This window comes from Diadema antillarum, unplaced genomic scaffold, assembly GCF_040938485.1.
Source record: "Diadema antillarum isolate AM-2024a unplaced genomic scaffold, OU_Dant_1.0 seq00001842_RagTag, whole genome shotgun sequence".
Classification (NCBI taxonomy): Eukaryota; Metazoa; Echinodermata; class Echinoidea; order Diadematoida; family Diadematidae; genus Diadema; species Diadema antillarum.
The window spans coordinates 364,181-382,102 of NW_027272514.1; the positions used below are offsets into that span (position 1 = coordinate 364,181).

Here is a 17,922-nt window from a genome sequence, read left to right on the forward strand (position 1 = left end):
GCATGAATAGGAGTCAATCATTCACTAAAGCCATGTTCAGACATATTTCTAGTCAGAGTAAAAATTTATGGCACGGTAATTAATATTCAAATTAATGCATATCCTACCACAACCCTTGTGTCCACACGACAGTCGTGGGAAGAAACTCCGACCAATTTATGTGCGAGGGTCGGTGTAACTTCCGGAAGTAGTAGCGCGATCGACTAGGTTAAAATTGCACGTGTACTCGCAAAATGTCAACATTGCGATTTGACCTAGGAAGTTTTACTTAGGTCGTAAGGTATGTAAGTTCATAGATACTCCGAGGGCTAGTCCGCACGGGCAATTTACTCCGACCGGCTAGTAGTGGTAGCGAGATACTCCTGAGAAAACTCAGGAGTATCTCGTCGGAGGAAGAGGTCGTGGTAAGTTCCTCCGATTGGAGGAAGTTACCACGACCTTGTCCAGACGGGCACTACTCAGACCTATCCTCCGAAGTTACTCCGACCCTTCCTTCGAAGTTACTCCGACCAAAACTGCCTCCGTCTGAACACAGCTTATGAAATCCCAAAGGCGGTTAAAGTTTGCCAAGTCACCTAAAACTGTGATACTATCTGCCATATGAACAGCACTTCTCATTGTCATTCAGATGAAATTCTACTCATTTTATTGTTTCTTGGAGGGAATATTTTTACTGTGACTCTGCTCTAATCAAATCACAAACATGCAAAATGTATACATAGTTCCTTCAAACAGTGAAAGGCAAGCATTGACATTCTATTTTTGAAGAAAAAAAAATATGCATAATTATCTTCAAAAAATTCAGAAATAATCTTCCTTTGGCTAATAAAGTGGCAGCCCTTTGCAGTGAAGTATCAATTGCATGATTGACACAGATATTTCAAAGTTCAAAGGATGATGTGCTCACTTCCATTGAAAATAATGGAGCGGTGTGAATCAAGAAAATTACATGTGCATGAAATGTTCAAGAATTTTGCAAGGAGCCAAGATTTGCACAAGTAAAAGGCACACATACACAAACAACTTTTGTCTACATATTGTATTGAATGCTAATGGCAATTTATGAAAGTTTCATACTGCAAAACAAAAGAAAAAAGCTGTCAGCTCAGATATTGAAGGCACATGTTACCATTGCTTAAGTTCTCCATTTCACATCATCTTCTCCATGATTTTTTTTTTTAATTTCCAGTTTAACCTACAGTTCATCGTGCCCCTCTTTTCTTCCTGTCCACCAATCCGCCAGCTCTTCCACTGCGTACCAATTCACTACCCGCCACCACTGGGACACGTAGGCAGCCCGTCGGTACTGGTGCTTCAGGTAGTAGGCATGCTCCCAGACATCCAGGACCAGAATTGGCAGGAGGCCCTCTGAGATGGGCGTGTCCTGGTTGGTTGTCATGGTGATGACCAGGCTGTGATCGTGGTCGTGGTCCTCATCGACATCCTTTGACTCATAGCCTGGCCTTCGACTCAACCATACGTAGCCTGCAATGAATAACAATAATCATGATCATAATTCATTATCATAATCATGAAGAAACTGATGATTATAATCATAATCCCTTGAAAAGTCTGCCAGATAAAAAAATGGTGCATTACATTACTACCTGATTCTCAGATTCATTTCATGATGGTGATGAAGCAGATGATGATAATAGTAGTATTTCCGTCAGTATTATACCAGCAATAATAACAGCATTGATATCACAACCATCATCATATTCTTTCCGAGTGCCTTTCCACCATATTCCATTAGTGAAAGTGATTTGCAACAAATTACCCCTCTTGGAAGGAGAAACAATTACAATAACTGCATCCCATACACCTGCTGCAGCCACTTCATCTAAAAATAAATTCAAGAGAGTGTCACGCTCATTTCCAGCACACAGTGTATGCTAACCCCAGCCCTTATAACCTACACCTGCTAACCACGAGACCAATTATACCCAAGTCTAAACAGGGGGCATTGAGGGAGGATGAAGTCTTTCTGTAGACACACATAATCATGTCATAGTAGAGTCTGAACCTGAGACCTTCTTATCGACTGTGCAGTGCACAATCCAGTGCTACTTCATATCATTCAAAGACAGGGTTGACTTGGGTTAAATCTCTCTCTATCCCCTGCCTCATGGAAAATGCATGTCAAAACAACATACTGCAGAATAAATCAGAAACCAAACCTCTATGTTCATTATTGCAGGAAACATGACAGCACCACCAATGTAACAGGTTCTCAAACACTAGGACTCCTTTGCAGAGATAATTTTCTGATAATATTTAAAAGTAATGAAGCACACTTGCCATCGATGACAACTGCAATCGCTCAATATGATTTCCTTCTCTTGAGACCAATATCAATGCTCATATTAAGGTTTATATGTCACCTACTCTGATCATTTCATCAAAAATTACCTGCAGATGGGATCCACAACATCCCTTCACATTACTGGAGTATAATACCATACCTTGTGAAAAGGAAAATTTTGCCTGTCTGTTTTCATATTAGCCTATAGGGCAGTACATGACTTCACATGAAGCAAATTAAGGAGAGAAATACATAAGTATGGTGAAGCAAAAGAGAAGAGAGGACATTTAACACACACGCAACATAAATTGAGATTTGGAGATGAACCATCTTTCTTAAAGGACAAGTCTTCTTCACAGACATGTGAATTAAAGTAAATGCATTAATACTGTATAATAGTAGAAAACATCAGTGAGAGTTTGAGGAAAATTTGACAATCCATTCAAGATTTATGAATTTTTGAATTTTGTGCTCAGTCACTGCTGGACGAAAAGACAACCATACTACAGCTTGCAATGTCACATATGCAGAACGATAAAAAGAAAATAATGTAAAGAAAACTCAACATACTTCCATTTTTCTTGCATAATAACATTTGACCTGCCTCTTTCAGAAGGTAGAGAGAGTAACACTACACTTTTAACAGTGACCAGTCAAGGAAATATGTTTGTTTGTTTTTTCAAAGAAATAAAATTTTGTGAAATTCTCTTTATATTTTCCTTATATTTTTCTATGCGCGTGATATCAAACACTGTAGTAGTCTTCTTTTACAGCAGTGACAGCATAGATATCTTAAAAATTCATAACTTTTAAATGAATTGTCAGATTTTCCCCAAACTTTCACTTATGTGCTCTACTCTTCCCATATTGCGGCATTCACCCAATCTACATGTATATGAAGGTGGACTTGTCCTTTGAGGCACAAATAAGCCTAAGTTTCCCTGCTGTTGTGTGACTACAACTGAAAAGCAGCGCAGTGAACATGGATCAAACCAGGAAATCTGAAGCCCTTTTTACCACTTGTGTTTCTTAACCCCGTACTTTCTCTGACCCAGGACTATCGTTAGTCCAATACCAATTTTTTCAGCTTTTTACACTCGCCAATTAGTCCCATACTAAGCTCTTGTCCGGGGCTAAGGAGAAAATGATAGTCAACAAAGTGTTGGGAAAAAAATGCAAACAAGCAAAAAACATACCAGAACCAAATAGAGTGAGGGCCTTATCAGTGAACTCCTCCTGGAAGTCACTGAAACTTCCAAATGACTTGTTGATCTCGTCAAGAAGATGCCCAGTGGGCTGGTTGGTGACATTTTCTCTGTTTGCTGCCATGGTTGACCAGTATAGGTTGTGATTAACATACCTGTTGTAGAAAAAAACAGAGTGAGGCAAGTGAAGCATACTACATGTAGGTTCTTTAAGTCTCAGTTACGCAAAACAGCACACTAGCCCATGAATGAGTATTATTCTTTCCAAAAGATGGGACCTGATAAGGATGACAAAACTTTAATAAATTAGCAATAATTGTGATAACAACAATAATGATGATTTTATCAATCATAATAATTCATTTTACATCTGAACTTTGCCAAACTCCCCTCAAATATTCCCCTCATAGAAATTGTCTATGTTTGGCATTTATAATTGAAATTGACAATACGAATAACAGCATATATTCCTCTTCAAAAGATATCCATAAACTCAGAGTGATGTACTCACAGATCTACAACTGATATAAAAAAAAATACATAATTATCAAAAATGAGCCAACAGGATTGCGGACCTGTGAATGTGAGTGAAGTATAATACAAGGTAAGTTTTACATTTTTAAACAGGATTTCAAATAGCTACCTGGTACTGGGCTTTCCTCTCTGTCATGCTCAGTAACTGTTCAGCATTTTTTACAGCTCCCATCAAAATGCCTATCAATGAAGTACACTATATACCATGTTATCAAATGCCAAGTATTTCCATAAAACACAACAAAACAACAATATATCTATCAACTTCCTCTTAAAAGGCGAATTCCCTTCTGCATCAGATTTTCCATTCATTTCATTACTTTTTTCAAGTTGACGAGAATTCGAACAGCTTTACCTGTAGCCTAGGCCTAGCAAAATTTCTAACACCTTCCTAACAAAAATAAAAGCAAAACAAAACAAAAAAACAAAGCAAAACATATGGTGATCAGTGAGGGGCAAATTTTGTACCTACCCTCCTCCATTGTTGCGTATCCCTTGACGATATCGGATCGGAACATCATCAAGGTTCTCCAAATGTTTCAGGATGGAGGTAGCGATGTACGTGTCTGGATCCTGAATTGCACCTCAAGACAAACAAATAGTCGCCAGACATGAATTTTTAGTTAAGACCATATTCTTAAAGAGTAGACTTTAAGCTTTAAAATGATATATAACTCAAATCAAATGGACTCTCCTAACCTATCTAAATATTGGAAAGAAAGCACAAACTCAGGAAAAGTGTGAACTGAGAAAAGAGGCTCTGAAGTACAGTGTCTATTCAAGGGCTTTAATAATCTTTACCAAACCGTGCTGGCTGTGCGATGAATGGGACAAAAAACAGGAAGTAAACCACCAGAGTAACAACAATGAAGGGATTACCAGATTAAACTGAAATTAAGCATGCCTCATTAACACATTCTGTCCATAATCAATGCCAACTTTCAAAGCAGGAGCGCTATCCTTTCAACAGTTATTAGAGTTGAAAGTGAAGAGTGTGGACAAGGTTTTTCAGAAATGAAAAAGGGATTCTAAAGACACACCTAATCACACTATTCTACCAAAACTGTTCGAGATAAACTGCTAAAAAACGCACTTTCCTGCCCGTTTTATGATACCAAATTTTAGCATAATGTAAAAGAAGACCCGCTCTTTCAGAAAATATGAAAAAGTCAAGTTCGGCTAGGTTGACCCATTTCACTTATTTTCAGTCCTCATTCAAAATCAGTGTGTGCGACTTTATGTTCGTTTTGAGGTGCACGGTCACATATGATACTGATGGGAAGAAAGCAAGGACAATTCAGTTTATCCGCTCATAATCAAGATGTTTGGTAGACATGATACAAAGCAGTGAATACAGTAATGCGTATTATAACCATCTTTGAATTTGAAATGTTTGTAGGGCCTACAGTATGTTTTTTCTTGACATTGTGTACATGATGGTATTGATGCTATTAAAAATTCTAAATCATCACAGATAATTGGCAACACAGATCATACCACTCAATACTTCCAATATTGTAATTACAATTTATACTACATGTATTGAGATCTAGTTATCGTCTAAAATCACAATCAATCCATGCTTGCAACCACCAGCTTATAACATAGGGATGGACCTCATAGTTATACCACAGAGTACTTATGATTCACTAGGACACTACAGTTACTGTAACAAGTGGCGGCATACATCAAGTTTATTTGTGAAGAGCTCTATCATGAATTAGTAATAGTATAATAAACTTGGCCATAAACTTTGTATTGGAGAGATAACATTGTCAACACTATATCTATAACACGAACAGTATAAGTGAGTGATAACTGCAGTGCTATTATTAATTGCAGCAATATTTCATGCATCAAGAAGGCAAGGGGATCTTTAACACAGCACGCGAATGCATGCACCATATCTGTGTGGATCTGACCCGGTGATCTGAACACTATGTAAACGCGGGACACTGATATAAAACCCAGACGTGTTATGGCACGGCAGTAGCCCAGTTATAATGCATTCAAATACTCATACCTCATTTTTCCACTGTGCTAATGCCGCGTTGAGCTTACGTGTATAAGCAGCGTGATGACCCTGGTGATGTGCGATTACTGTGTCTTCATCGATGTAAGGCTCTAAGTCTCCGTAATCAAATGGTAGATTTGGAAGTCTGTAATCTGTCGATACCTCCACTATGTACTCATACGGGTAAACGTCTTCTATGCCCTGACAAATACTCAGGAAACAACTGAGAATGACTACTATGACGAACACGACGTTGGGAACGTTTGGTGGGAGCGGAGCAGACGCCATCGTGCCTCATAACAACATTGAGTTAGCCTTTTTCCATGCTTTGCGTATTATAAACTGCATTGGTACAAAATTGTTATGATTATATTATCTTGATATCATTTGGTATTTTGCTGGTAAAATATAACTTAAACAGGATACAATTTGTAGTCAATTTATTATGTACAACTTTCTGTAGGACACAGCTAGTTGTTGTTTTCTTTTACTGCGCAGGCCGCTATCAAGCCAAACCACCAAGTTTAACCAAGTACAAGTACACAGTATAACAACTTAGGATCTCCACCGCCTTAAATAACAACTAATAGTATATCTCCAAATCCACGCAACACGAGCGTTGGCTGGCGCGCGCGGAGTGGAGTGGAGTGGAGAGAAGTGGAGAATATTTCTGAAATTTACTTAAATTATTCGGATATATATTTCGGAATTCGGTCACATGGTAGAGCAGATACACGGAGCTTCGAAAAGGCAGTTTACGTTAAGGTAAGCAAACTCTGGGCTATTTTGTTGTTCTTTTGCACACTTGCACCAGTAACCCGAGGGTGAGGGCTGAATTTCAATTTCCCGCCTTCTGAAAGGGGGCACCGATATGGCCGCCTATACGGCCTCCTCTGCCCCCTTGGACTCCCACCAGGATTCTGATGCGGGCACCACAGAGGGCATGGAGGAAGAAACCTCTGTTGATCTGGACTTTCGCGTAGTTAAGCCTAAGAAACAGGCTCAAAGAAAAAAGCGCAAGGTGCGTGAAGAAAGTGTAGATATTGAAGAACTATAACAGATCAACTAGGGTAGAATCTTCATCAGACGGAGAACATGAAAATTCTACATTTGGCACCCCTAGGTCCAAACCTCCCGACTTGAAGGTGTACATTTCACCGATTGACACACGCAAATCATTGAAGAACATCAACCTAATAACGGTTGCTCGTGACATTCAGAAATGTTGTGGTTCACCCCCAGAGTTTCTCAAGCCAACCAAAGATGGCATTATGGTAAAGTGTACAAACCAAAAGCAACGTCAAAAACTTCTGGAAATTCAGTCAATTGGCAATGTACATGTGAAAGCTCGGGAGGAGGGACTCAACGTGAAGGGTGTCATTTCTGGGGTGCCGATAGAAATGTCGGATATTGAGATACAAACGGAATTAAAGAAACAGAAGGTATCGCATGCAAAGCGAATCATGCGAAATCATAAGAAACAGAATCAAAGCAAAGAAGAAAAGAGTGACAAAGAAGCACCCACCCCGACACGCAGTGTCATTCTAGCATTCGAAAAGGCAGAATTACCAGAAGAAGTAACCCTTTGTTTCCAAAAATTTTCCGTGAAGCAGTACATTCCCCCCGTGGTCAGATGCTTTCATTGTCAGAGATTCGGTCACACTATCAAAAACTGCCGAGCTAAACAAAGATGCGTCAGATGTGGGGAGATGCATACATTCGACCAGTGCCAACAGAAAGACGACCCAAAATGTGTGAATTGTGGCGGAAAACATTCCGCGGCATACAATGGTTGTAAAATGGCTAAAAAGGCTCAGGAAATTCAGAAAATCAAAGTAGTGAATAGCTTTTCCTACGCCCAAGCTGCCCGTCAGTGGCAGGAAAAAGAAGAAAAGACCCAAATTACACACAGCCAACCAAATCAATTAGGTAAAGATAGTCGTCGTAATACGACACAAGCAGTCACAAAGAAGAACGAGGTAAATAAATCGACAAGTGCACCTGTTCCTCCCAACCAGAATAAGCAGGTTGATGTAACTGAACAAAACCGTGGCGCCGGCATTCAACAGGCAAAGGACACAACCATCCCTAGACAGCCTGAGCCAGAAGCCCACCACTCAGTACGAAAGAACGAGGAACCCACCGAATGGCACTCAAATTTTTTCATGTCAGCATCAAGCGAAGATATAATCGGTTTCATGATTCAGGTGATTCAGACTTTTATCAAAGATAAGTCGGAATCAGAATTGCGCACCATAATAACAACCATAGCTCAGCAATTCTTACCATCTCTCTGAAGGCACATTGTGTGATAACTAGTTTATTCATCCTCCAGTGGAATGCACAGGGAATGCACTCACATGGAGGGGATTTAATAGCATTTTTAGAGTCTGAATGTCATGAAACAGTCCACGTCATATGTGTACAAGAAACATGGTTTGCACAAAACCAGTCTTTTCAAATTCCGAATTATACGTGCCTTTCGAAAAATCGTATAAACCAGTGTGGAGGAGGCGTTGCTTTTTATATACATAACTCAATATATTTTGATTATTTGACAGATGAAAATGATGTAGAAATGCCGACGATCAAGCTGTATATAGAAAATTCAGAAATCTCGATAGTTAACTACTATAACCCATGCAAAAAGATCAGCATGGAAACCATGAATGCATTAATGACGTACGTAACAAACCCCAAGAAAGTAATTATTGTTGGGGACTTTAACTCCCACAACACTTTATGGGGCAGTGTAAAAACAGATATCAATGGAAGAATAATTGAAGAGTTTTTGTTAAATACAAATTTGGTTGTTTTAAATGACGGATCGGGTACTAGAAAGGACCCGTCCTCAGGAAAAATGTCATGTTTGGATTTGACTATTGTGTCACCTGAAATGGCTACCAAATGCATCTGGGAAGTCATGCCAGTGGAACACAGGAGTGACCATGTTATAATTGGTACAAAGTTATTTTTAGGAAGTACACTGAAATCCCGCACTGAACAAAATGAAGTGGGAAGAAAATGGTCAACGAAAAATATAAATTGGCGCACATTTCAGAAAAAGTGTGAGGAAAAATTAAATGAAACGTGTTTCGGAAGTTTTGAAATGTCCACATCAGACTTGCATAGTAAATTCATGCGATGTTTGACACAAATCTTAGAAGACGTAAATCCAATCAAATCAAAGGGCAAACGCAAACCAGTTCCATGGTGGACAAAAGAGTGCTCCACAATCATAAAGGAGCGTAACAGAATTAGAAATAAGTTATCTAAACATTGGACTAAGAAATTGCAAGAAGACTATCATTTGAAAAAGTCTCACGCTCAGAGAACTATAAGACAAGCAAAAAGAAATTATTGGTTATCTTTTCAACTCAGCCTTAATCGTTTCACTTTAGTATCTCAGATCTGGAAAACAGTAAAAAACCTCAACGGAACCCCTTCCACGGGTATACCAACCATCCCAACTTTAAAGGTGAATGGCCTTCCCATCGTGGAAGATAGGAAGAAAGCAGATTATTTGGGAGAATATTATAGATCATGTGGACAGGAAGAAACATCTGATGACATAAATGCAGAGTTTGAAGTAGTGAAATATTCTGAAAATACTTCAATGTTGTCCGTCCTAAATGAATCTTTTCATATGACGGAGTTGGACATGTATCTAAAATCCAGGAAAAGGTCTACCCCAGGAGAAGACAGGGTAGGATACGAAGTATATCAGCATTTACCTGAATCATCAAAATCAGTACTGTTACGAATATATAACAAGATATGGGTAACAGGCGACATACCTGAGTCCCTGCTGCACTCCATATTGATACCCATTCTAAAACCAAACAGAGTGTCAGATAAACTAACATCATATCGACCGATAGCTCTCATCTCATGTTTTATGAAAATTATGGAAGGGATGGTGAAAGAACGTTTGAGTATGTACATAGAAAAACATAATATTTTGATCCCAGTACAACAAGGTTTTCGGAAAAACCGAACGTGTGTGGATAACATAGTTCATCTGGAAAATGAAATTCAGAAACATCTGAAAGTGAACGCCAAGACCCTGGCAGTTTTTATTGACTTAGAGAAAGCATTTGATTCTGTCTTGAATAAAACTCTTCTTATAAAGTTATCGAAACTTGGTATATGTGGAAATAATGTACTTATTTCTAAGAGCATTCTTATTGAATCGTACTTTTCAAGTTCGTGTGGGACATGAATTATCCCAAACAATGAAACTACCGAATGGGCTTCCGCAAGGGAGCACATTGAGCCCATTGTTATTCAATGTCATGATGTCTGACATTCCGCTCAGGACCGACATTCACACTCTGCTGTATGCTGATGATTGTGTAGTCTGGCAGTCGGGAAAGGACATTAAGATAATGAGTACCGCTCTAGAACAACATTTGAACACCTTGGATGGGTGGTTTTCATCATGGGGACCTAAAATCTCTCACACAAAAACCACACCTATGCTGTTCTCTCACACGCCTAAGGAGGCTATTTTATCCCTCAAGATAGGACGAGAAATTTTAACGACAAAGGATGAACATAAATATTTAGGAGTTATTTTCGATAAGAGGTTAAATTGGAGAGCCCATATACAAGAAGTGGCATCCAGATGCAAACGAAAAATCAATATTTTGAAGAGTTTAAGTCATGTGAGATGGATTAGAGGCTCAAGTGATTTATTGTCTGTATATAGAGCAATAATTCGTTCTTTGATGGATTATGCTTGTGAAGCATATGATTCAGCATCATCGTATGTAAAAAATATTCTCAATTCAGTACAGTATCAAGCTCTAAAAATCTGTCTAGGAGCCAGTATAGGCACCTCCCTGACAACCCTGCAAGTAGAATCAGGTGAATTACCACTAGATCTAAGACGACAAATGTTTACTGCCCAATTCCGTAAGCATATTGACACTGTTCCAAACCATCCCTTAATACGGGATATCAAAAAATGCTGGCAATTTAATTTCTACGAAAGTGGAAATCCCCATACCCCATTTGGTGAAAGAATCATGAAATGTGAAGACCTATTGTTTCCCCAATATATGGAAAAAAGTACAACCTTTTCAACTACCGTTTTGGCACTGGCAGATGCCAGCAGTATCCACGGAGTTAAGTTCAGACATGATGCTGTCCAAGGGTGATCATGTTCTACATCAGCAGCAAATCGCTCTTGAATTGATAGACAGGAAATGGCAAAATTATGTTCATATATACACCGATGGCTCAAAGTGCCCAAAAACTTGCAAAGTGTCCGCAGCTTTCTATGTTTCTCATTGGAAGTATGCACAAGGAAAACGCATACAAGACTCTACGTCTGTGTACAGAGCGGAAATGATTGCCATTATTATGTCTCTGATCTGGTTAGAACAAGTCTCAAATCTGTATGCTGGAGTGGTAATTTTTTGTGATTCATTAAGTGCTTTACAGGCTATTAATTCAAATAAACCGGAATGTTTTGTAAGTGAAATTGTTATAAGATGTACGGAATTGAAATATAGAGGAATAAATGTAAATTTTGAATGGATACCCAGTCATTGTGGAATTAATGGAAATGAGGTTGCGGACAGAGAGGCAAAAGCTGCTTTACGTCGAAATGTTATTGATATTGAAAATGGTCTGAATATGGCAGAATGTAAACATTTGCTTAGAGAGTATTTTATGGGAAAATGGCAGAAACGATGGGAAGAAGCAGAATCTCCACTGAAGTTGATACAAAAAACAGTTAAGAAAACTTTTCAATGTTCGGTAGGCAACTGGAAAGAACAATCCATTATGCATAAATTGAGAATGGGAAATATTTCTTTAAATTATGATTTGTTTAGATTGAATATGCATGAAAATTGAATTTGTCCGAACTGTCCACAAATGTTTGAAACAATCACCCATTTTTTATGTGAATGTCCAAAGTATATAATAGAAAGAAGTATGTTATTAGCAGAAATAGATACTAGTATCACTGATGTGCGCCATATTTTGCAGTTTGTAGGAAGTACTAACTTAAAACATATGCGTGCTTTCGTTCAGTATGTCCAGAGGACAAGAAGATTCACTCTAACACAAAATTTTGTTAGATATTAAGTACTAGTATATGTTTGATTTAATCATTCTGCACATTGCACACAGCCCAGATGTTTGCTTTATATCTCAGCGTTGTTTTGTTTTTTAATTAATGTAAATTTGTGATAAAATTCGCGTTGAATACTCCCGATTGATCACGAGCATCGGTCGAGCCCCTCTCGTGTATTGGAGTGGCCTAGGCAGGCGGACAGCCAATCACGGCCGCTCCTTGCTGAGAAGTCTGCTCAAGGTACCGAGCCGGGCTGGCCAGAAAATACGATCGTCGATTGGGCAGCTCGAACCGAGGCCAGTGAGGGAGATTTCATTTTGATATATTTGTGTATTATTTTGAATTAATTATTTTAAAAAAAAACGAAAATAATTTAGGGTAAAATTTGAAAACTTTAAAGTGATTTTATGAACATTGATTTGGTGTAAATATTCCTTGAGGAATGATAAACGCCAAATAAATCCAAATAACAACAACAACAACATGGATCGTTGTGGGCGTGCCCCCGTTAAGTAGTGGCTGTGAGCAAAAACCACGTCGGCGTGCCTGATGTAGAGATTCAATTGGTGGTTGCAGCTACCGATACGTATTACATAATATTGTACTTGTAGAACAATATGATGCAAATATTGACATTTTGTATAATTATTAATATACTTCAGCACATCCGTTTACGATCTTTGTTCGCAAAATCGATGGAGGCAATTAAGCAGCGTACGTGGTTACAGATGCGGATCAGTCGCACAAGTCACCCCCTTTACTTCCCCTCTTTCCCCCTTTCCCTCAGAGGTACCCACATGTTACAACCATAGTTTTTTGAGTGGGTACCTCCACTTTTTTTTTCACAGAGTGTATAATAAAGTGCATGTTTCTTTTTGTACTTAACATGTAGACATGAACATGTTATCCCTTTCTGACTATGTATATTATCAACGACTTGCATGTCAAATGTATCATAATGTTTCTTGAACATTCTATTGGGAAAAAAAGTGAAAATAAAGTTTGAAAGTTTGAAAAGTTTGAAATAAGCAGTTTTCGTTAATAGTAACAGTAATAGCAATAACAATGACAATAGTATTGCCACCACCACCACTACTACTACTGCAATAATAATAACAATAATAGTTATTATAACAATAATGAAATAATCATAGTACTCATGATAGCAATAATGATGTTAATAAAGATATTCACACACTTCATTCATATCTCTCTAAAAAATCGAGTGAAATATTCACTCTTGAAGGAGTGAATAAAAAAAAAGAGTGAACTTAGAGTGAAATTGGAGTGAATTTTGAGTGAAAATGTTCATTTTCACTCGTTTTGGAGTGACCTCAGGGATCACCCGAAGTGGAGTGATCCCTGGAGGTATATTATAGAAACTAAAAAGACAAAATTCACTCCAATTTCAATTTCTTTTTTTGAGAGAGAGAGTATGCCTATATTGTCGCTTTTTTTTTTTGAAAATTAAGTGATATCAGTTTTCCAGTTATGTTCATGGATTTAAATGTGTACAAACTATTATTTTCGTTGTCGACTGTTCCAAGAAAGGAAGTCATGGGTGATTTCTTGTCTCGAAGTCCGAGCAGTATCGTAAAAACACACACAAAAGAATAGCGTATACGCATAGAAAGTTTTGAGACGATGGAGCTATGCTAGCAGTTCACCCGTATGAACTTCACTATAATCAGCATTACCATGTGTCTACCATGAGGGAGAAAACAAAAACAAAAACAAAAAAAAAATAATGCAACCGATAGCTCTGATTCCCAATTAACGCACATTTATGGAAGCGATTTGAAGCGATCTGGCGTTTTATCACTTTTTGTTATTTGGCGCAAGATGATTTCATTTATTAGAATACATAACCAACAGAAATTTACACGATATTAGCGAAATTCAAGATCTTTTCATAAAGTTGGAGCTTCGAGCATCACATCAGAGTGACAAATGCATCTGACGAGTTATTATACATGCGTTCATATGAAACTGACACATCACTGCATATTTGAATTATGATCAGTATTATAGTCATATGGTGCTCTAGCTCCATATCAAGCCTAGACAAAAGTAGGGAATTTATCATGAGCAATGTTCCAGCTTCGTCTGTCGACGCCTGACAGTGCAATGATTGCACCTTCTATGTACTTTGTGTGTGTGTAGGCCCTATATACATTGTATATGTGTGTGTGTGGTGTGTGTGTGTGTGTGTGTGTGTGTGTGTGTGTTTGTATGTGGGTGTGCTGTATATATGAAATTGAACGAAATTCGAATAAAGAATTATGAAAAATACCGTTACTCACAAAAGTCTTAAGTGCATGCTACAGTACAAGACATAATTAAGATTTATTCTGAAAGGAACTGAAAGCGAGGTCACAGACGGTCGTTGTTGACGTCTAAAAAAAACTAGTTTCTCGTCATAAGTATAACGTGTCAGAAATTGTACACTCTATTCTTATGTTATTCAACTTTCCAACTTGTCTTATGAAAACATATTTTCATATTAACTATTGCGCTGATCTAATGTGACCTAGTTTAGTAACCATTTCATAAACCATTATACTTCTTATAACGTTTTGCTCGTAGTACCAAAACGTGATAGAAGAATCTAGCAACTAGGAAGAGGTGGTAAACGTATAGGTATATAGGATTTAGGACATTACCTAATCTTACCGTTATCTTATCTCCTTGTTGACGGGAAAAGAGGGAGCTTGATGTAAGAACCCTGTACTGCACCTAAGGAAGAAAACACATTTCTGCTGTTAGGATCGAAGTTATTGAATTGCATGAAATTCTTCCTTGGAGATGTTTTCATTGCAACTGATTGACAAATTGCGCTTATAAGATTTAGGACATGACGAGTATAGTGTAAGTTAGGTAATATTAATTTTATGGTATTACCTGTAGATATTTACCAGTTTTATTAGATGACATTTACCTGACGTATTGATACTGTGAAGTTTACGTCAGTTTTTCCGACGTATTCATCAGTCAGGCACAGGCGCAGAAAACTGCGCCTCCCGCCAGGCGCAGAAAACTGCTACTTTGGGGTTATCCGCCCGAGCGCCGAGCAAGTGTGCCCGCTACAATCGATTCTCGTAGTTTCCGCGAACAGTCGGTTCCATTGATATCGTCTGTGTACCAGGCGCCCGTTACTGCTTTTTACTGATTTGCAGTGCACTAAGTACTGTATGCAAGACAAATTGCCAAAACACGATAGTATGTATGTGTATACTGCACTGTATCACCATAATTATATCGAAATACAGCATGCACCAGGCACATCCAGAGCCACACGCTCTCACCAACAAACACCGTGCGCTATATAGGTCTCTCCACACTGACCATAGCTCATTTATAAATCAAGAAATAGGCTAGTGAGATTGAGAATGAAGTAGGAGTCATTGGGATTACCTTGCTGTTACGATGTTACGCTGTTCTGCTTCCTTTGCAGAATCATCTGCAATTAACTCTGATAACTCATGTTTAACTATATGTGCTCTCTTGTATAACTCTGTCTCTCTGGAATCTAATCTAAAACTGCAATACCTATCGCATAGCCCCTGCCTCTGTGCTTTGCCCATGGTCAGTTCAAGACCAGGGAGGTACGAGGTAGGCCCCACAGAGAGCCTGGCCGCACTTTCACAACACTTTCCTTGTTTTAAACTGCTGCCCTATGTTTACTCAGCAGAGATAAGAACCCAACCTGCCGGGGAGAGTACCACAGAGAAGAGAGAGGGGGAAAGAGATGATGCGTTGAGAGATGGAAGGTGGCTGTGCTGGGAGAGAGAAAGGGAAAGAAGCCACGAGAGGAGATGAGAGAGGAGAAGGGAGAGAGGAAGGTCTGATAGGAAGGAGTATATTTCTGTTACACTAGCCAACACCTGTTGCACAAGGCTAAAAAGAGGGCAAACCGGTGGTCATTCAAAAAACATTTACCTAATTATGTATTCCGACCAGAATTACGCCAGATGTCAAGGTTTTATTCCCCTAGAAATGATTATTGTGCAAGATTAGGTATTTGGCTTACTACAGAGGAAATATCAGAAAAGTGTCAAGGTTAGAATTTTCGTACGAAATTAATATCGATTAGGTGTCTTCATCACCTAAATTTTCTCCATGCCTTTTACACTACGAGCATCGCGTGGCATGATGGGTATTGTCATTATAATATTCATGATAGCAGAAATCGGCGCTTTTCGACAGGCGCAGTTTTCTGCGCCTGTGCCTGACTGTTCATGATAATATAAGCGACGTATTAACGACGTATATTTAAGTCAATTTCAGCGTTTAGGACGAATTAACGACGCATATAATTTTAAATTTACATTTACATGTACATCCACGTACAATGTGCCCTACATCGACGTAAATGTAAATTTCCGTCTATGCAGGGCCATGGCCGGCGCAGCCATGGGGGCCGTGGGGGCTCGGGTCCCCACACTTTTTGTGCACCATACAAAGGAACACATAAGGTGTCATCACTTTGGGCCCCCACACTTTTTTTAACCCGGAAGTACGTTGTAAGTGGCACTAAAATAGAAATAGATAGAGATCTTGAAGTATGGCAGCGGTAAGGTTATATTTTTTCTCTGAACACTCTTTTTTGGGTTTTTTTTTTGTTTGTTTGTTTTTTGCTTGTCAGGTAAAAACACCCGGAAAATGGAAGGGGAGAGAATGAGCTGAGGATTTTTTTTTTTTTTTTTTTTTTTTTTTTTTTTTTTTGCTTGTTAGCTCATGAAACCCGGAAGTGGGCCCCCACACCTTTGAAAACGCTGCGCCGGCCCTGACAATTTGTCACAATCAGTTGCAAAGATCAAAGTTGTTAGTGTACACCTGACTTGTCGTTGGCCGCCAAATCAAAAACGTTGTAAACGTCGGCTTATGTGTCTGTTCGTGCTCATAGGTACATGTAAATAAACAGTGTTTGATTTCTGCGCTAGAGTCTCTGGGGAAACAGAGATAGAGAGATAGATTGAAATCAAAAGCCTTCTGACTTTGAAGGTCATAATCGCTCCCTTTCGACGGCGAGGCTCACATAATTAATTGAAAAATCTATCAAACAGAAGAGTACACGGCAATCTACACTCTACCCATAATAAGTTACCACTTATTGATAACTTTCTTTGTTCACGTCATCACTATAATGCACTAATGGCTTCCTGGAAGGATATCAGTGCCAATCATTACGGGACGACTTTGAATTTACTAGTGAATTTCGCTACCAGTGTTTGCTTGCGAAAATACCAACCAATCAGCAGACCGATATGCCAAGAAGCTCACGCATAATACATTTCGTAATGACGGCTGATAGACGAGTCTAACTAATCAGTGCTGAATTATTCACTCGAATGAGTTAAAGGGAAATTCCGAAGCAGCTGAAAGGTAGCTTGAAATGAAAATGAAATAATATTTCAAAAGCACAAGATTAAACATTTCAAGCAAAATCGGATAAAAATCATAGAACTTACAAAATTTGAAGTGTCGCTAATCTTCATGAAAGAGCTCTTGACCATTCAATAGAAATATGCAAATAGTGAAACGATGATGTCATCCCCTCACAACTTGATTTCCTAAGGGCCCTGGAATAAAAATGCGGCAGTTCTCAGCTCCCTGTGCTCATGCCTGGTCAGCATACTAACACTAGAATCGTGAGGGTATTCAATTTCAATTTATTTTCGTATTTCTCGATGAAAAATGACATCAAATATAACAAAATTAAATGAAATACATGACATACATAGAATATTGCAAATATGTAAAACATAATAGTGGT

The 17,922-nt window shown here is 38.6% G+C and overlaps 1 protein-coding gene across 1 annotated transcript; it reads right to left on the reverse strand.

The window, feature by feature from the left end:
* Positions 1 to 1,148: 1,148 nt before the first annotated feature.
* On the reverse strand, positions 1,149 to 6,346 carry LOC139712694 (superoxide dismutase [Mn/Fe]-like). The gene is made up of 4 exons (XM_071624496.1): positions 6,068 to 6,346; positions 4,517 to 4,617; positions 3,502 to 3,665; positions 1,149 to 1,485 (listed from the first exon to the last, which is right to left on the reverse strand). The coding sequence occupies exons 1-4, from the start codon at positions 6,344 to 6,346 to the stop codon at positions 1,196 to 1,198; spliced, it is 834 nt and encodes a 277-aa protein (XP_071480597.1). The 3' UTR covers positions 1,149 to 1,195.
* Between the last annotated feature and the right edge of the window lie 11,576 nt (positions 6,347 to 17,922).

What these genes read in the sequence shown, in the direction of transcription:
- LOC139712694 (XM_071624496.1), bottom strand. Translation starts at nt 6,346, where the DNA reads ATGGCGTCTGCTCCGCTCCCACCAAACGTTCCCAACGTCGTGTTCGTC. An exon ending in ATACGCAACAATGGAGGAGG is followed by an intron (nt 3,666 to 4,516) that starts GTAGGTACAAAA and finishes TTTCTACAACAG; the next exon opens with GTATGTTAATCACAACCTAT. An exon ending in CCTCACTCTATTTGGTTCTG is followed by an intron (nt 1,486 to 3,501) that starts GTATGTTTTTTG and finishes TATTCATTGCAG; the next exon opens with GCTACGTATGGTTGAGTCGA.